At 33.7% G+C, this 3,978-nt stretch overlaps 1 protein-coding gene across 1 annotated transcript; it reads left to right on the top strand.

The window, feature by feature from the left end:
- The first annotated feature begins 831 nt into the window (after positions 1-831).
- LOC136979896 (zinc transporter ZIP3-like) lies at positions 832-2,831 on the top strand. The gene has a single exon (XM_067275928.1). The coding sequence runs from the start codon at positions 1,236-1,238 to the stop codon at positions 2,283-2,285; it is 1,050 nt and encodes a 349-aa protein (XP_067132029.1). The 5' UTR covers positions 832-1,235; the 3' UTR covers positions 2,286-2,831.
- Positions 2,832-3,978: the final 1,147 nt, after the last annotated feature.

Below are 3,978 nucleotides of genomic sequence, written 5' to 3'. Positions count from 1 at the left end.
TTAAATATTTTAGAGCGTTTAATTTCGGGAAATTTAGTAGGAGAACAAACAATGGAAGACGTGGTGCGCACGCTTTGAAATGAGATAATAATTTCGCTCTCTCAGATAGCGAAATTCGACCAGAGCACAATTGATAATAGGCCATTTACCGTCTTTGCAAAGTTGACTCCGGCCGCACGTCACGATTCCCACTAAGTATCGTCGAAAAATAATTTAGTAATACAACGGAAATGTCATTTGCATCTAGTAATAATATTCGAACTGATATTTTTTAGCTACTGAAAAAATCGTTAACATTTTTAACATACGGTCTAATATTTAATTAAGAGAGCATTTGCCATCGGGCAAACAGACACCCTGGCCTATCTGTAAGAGATATTTACACGTATCAATGAATATTTGAGCATCTAGTTAGGTATTTCCTCTGTAAAAATTATTGGCTTTCCCGTCGAGCATCATCGGGAATCATCCTATGGCATCGGCAAATATATCATATATTTACACAGAATTAATTTTGAAATTTCGATATTTAAAGATCAATTTTTGATTTATGATTGCTGTTAAGCTAAAGTGAGAAGCGCATTGCATTGTCTCAAAACGATAAGTTTAAATCACAAATAACACACCGTCATTATTGTTATAACGACTGTAATTATTTGTAAGAAAAAACGAAAATATTTTAAAAAATTTCTCGATTTTCCACTTAAAAACTTTATTGTATGCGTTGGCAATACCTAAATAAAAATCTCTCGTAATTAGCCATTGATAATCGATTGAATCGAACTGAACGATTTATCGATTTTAAAGGTCATAAAATCTAAGATTTTAGCAAATTTGCGTTATTAACGATTAAATCTTATCGTTTTATTTGCGGATATCGTTGTTTATTATTTGCATTTGCTTCTAACAAATCTTTAATTTATATTTAAATCTAAATACGCGCTTATTTTTTTCATAATTCCCGCCCTTATTAATATCTGATTACGTCTCGTATTGTTCTGAGACGAATTATTACGTAGGAAGTTAAACAAACGTATAACAGACAATAAAACACTTATATAAAAGGTTTATTATTTATCATTTATCGGGAAACAATTGCGTGCTTTATAATCAGACATTAGAGGAAAATCGATATTTTGTTAGGCGAAATTCGGGCTAATGCACGGTGGCCGTCGCTGTCGTCCGATCGAAGACGAAGATTCAAACGGGATGACGAGAAACCAGTGAGATGCGAGATGTTGCTGAGAAGTTGGCGTATAATATTTGTTTTATCTCTCTACATCCTTACTCTGATATGTTATCTGGGTCCGGTGTTCGTTTCCAACTGGTGGATGTCGGGCCAGGTGATGAAGCTGGATCCAAATCATATGACTAGACGTATCATTAGTCTTTGTAATTGTGTAGCTGCGGGTATCTTCCTTGCCATGTGCTTCCTCGGGCTTATTCCTAACGTCCGAGATGATTTTCGCGAAATATTGCACGAATTTCATTGGAATTGGCATGTTTCTGTCGGAGAATGTGTAGTGGTGTTGGGTTTCTTCTTCGCTCTCACTCTAGAACAGTTATTAGTCTGCTGGAAAGAGAGGAAACTGTCAAATAACGAAGACGAGAAAGACGAGGTGCAGACGCTCCTGGACGAAAAGGAAATGGATAATTACGGCGATACGGAATTGTCTACGATCAGTGCCCTCGAATATTCCGACAAACCCCGTAACGGAGACGTGCATTTGGAACTGGTTCCCGAAGAAATAAAAAGTTACGGAACCCAGACGGAGGTGGTGGTCGCTCCGGGCGGTCATTCGCATCTGCCCGTTTTGCTGGAAGAGAATAGCGGCATGAGATTCTTCCTCTTGTTGCTGGCAATCAGTATGCATTCCATATTCGAAGGAATAGCGTTAGGCTTGCAAAATAATATTTCTCGGGCGTTACATCTTTTTGTGGCCGTGCTGATACACGAGTGCTTGGTGGCGGCGGCGTTGGGCGTAAATTCTGCCTCCGTGCAGCTGTCGACGAGAAAAAACGTCAAGTTTGCCATCGCTTTTGCCGCCACCGTCCCCCTGGGCGTGCTGTTGGGAGTGTCTATAGGTCACGCCCCGGGTCTGACGGGTCGAGCCGTGTCCGCGTTTTTTCAGGGTTTTGCGGCCGGAATCTTTTTACACGTAATCTTTCAAGATTTTCTCCCGGTAGAACTTTCGAATAAGAAAGATAGAATGCTCAAAGTCCTGTTTTTCTTCCTCGGTTTTGCAATTTTGACTGGCGTAATAGTATTGATAAATGATCGTTGAATATTTAATTAAAATTAATGCACGTTATATTGTGAGCGTAATTGAGAAATATTTATTTTAACGAAATAACATTTCGTTGCCATTTAATTTGTTAACATATTTATTGTTGGGTGGATTTTATTAAAATTTAGATCTTGTAGTAGATGAAGTTTTGCATGTTAGTTTTAAAATTATTAATAATTAGAGAATACATTTAGTAAAGATCTATACAATAAAGATCATTTTAAAATATTTTATCTCATTACTATTGCTGTCAGTATCTGTAACTTAGCTGTGTTTGTTTTAACTGTAGTCATGTATGCAATAAGTATACATATCAGTGTTTGTAAATGCTGTAGCTGTAGTGAAGTAATTTTTTTAGAGTACAAAACATTCAGTATTATAAATATGTCATTCCAAAAACTAAGTTTACATTAATGGCCAGTAATGTATTTTATGAAATTTTATGTATTGTAAATGTGTATATAGATACTGGCATTCCTTGTACAGTATGTAAAAAATTTGTTAAGTTTTGAGATATTTACACTTTGTTTCATATTAAAGATTTTTTCCTAGTTACGAAAAGCTGTGTTTATTTAATGCTTTCACATCATTGTTTGTATATAATTAATTTTAAGTAAATTATTTTCTGTTAAAATATAAAATAGCTGACAATACATTATTTACATATAAAAAAGAAGACGATAATCTGTTTCGCAATAAAATAAAGGTACATAAAATGAATATGTACCTTAAGTAATTACATTATTTCCTTGACCTTCATTTATAGATTACTTAAGATTGACCTTAAATTGCATTTAGTTGTAATTTGTGTTAATAACCATTGAATAATTAATTATATAATATACAATATCCAGGAACAAATCTTGGGTTGGGTGATTTTTAATTAATTAACTAAAATAAACAAGTATAATTATTACAACTTTATTGCCATAAAGCCTCCTTTATTAAGTCAACCCAAAAGCTAAGATCTACAATTGTTTAGATAGTTGTGTTAACTTGCTAATAATTTAAAATAGTAATTATTATTGTAAAACTTAGCAATAATAATGTTGGCTAAGTGTTAGCAATAAAACATCTCAATATGATCACTTCCATTGTCATCTTGCACCTAGTAGCAGTGTACTCGACACAGGTATAGCTTAAATTTGCATAAAAATGACAAAATACTATTGAGAGAATTTTGCAGAAAATATCATTGATATATTACCAGTTAATAATGTCTTAATTTGTTCTTTACTACTGCTGATGAAAGCAATGCAAAATTTTTTTTATCGTTTCCGGGCCAGAAGTATACAGTTAATTAACAGAATAAACTGTAGTTACTCTCATTTTGAATTATAATATTAAATCTAGAAAAAAAAATCCATATATGTATGTCATACATTTATAAATAAACTTTATAATTAATATTGGTGTTGTAAGAATTTACATAGCATCTACTGATTTTTACAATAATATAAAAAGTGTTTCAACTGAACTGCACTGGAGAACATCAGGATGTGTAAAATACTTCACCCTTAGAACCTATAACCGGTGTGATATAAAAAATAAAAATTAAAGAATGCTAATCACCACAAACGTTTTTGAACTGCTGGGAGTTCTTTCAGGTGTGCTCTGTCCCATTAGTAATTCAGTCTCACACCTGAAGAAGAACTCCCAGCAGTTCAAAAACGTTTGTGGTGATTAGCAT

This window comes from Centruroides vittatus, unplaced genomic scaffold (assembly GCF_030686945.1).
Source record: "Centruroides vittatus isolate TY-2023 unplaced genomic scaffold, ASM3068694v2 contig_1159, whole genome shotgun sequence".
Taxonomy (NCBI): domain Eukaryota; kingdom Metazoa; phylum Arthropoda; class Arachnida; order Scorpiones; family Buthidae; genus Centruroides; species Centruroides vittatus.
Note: the sequence above shows the minus strand (reverse complement) of the source record. Positions and strands in the feature narration are given on the sequence as shown.

Excerpts from the sequence above, each read along its gene's own strand:
- LOC136979896 (XM_067275928.1), top strand. The coding sequence starts at position 1,236 with ATGTTGCTGAGAAGTTGGCGTATAATATTTGTTTTATCTCTCTACATC.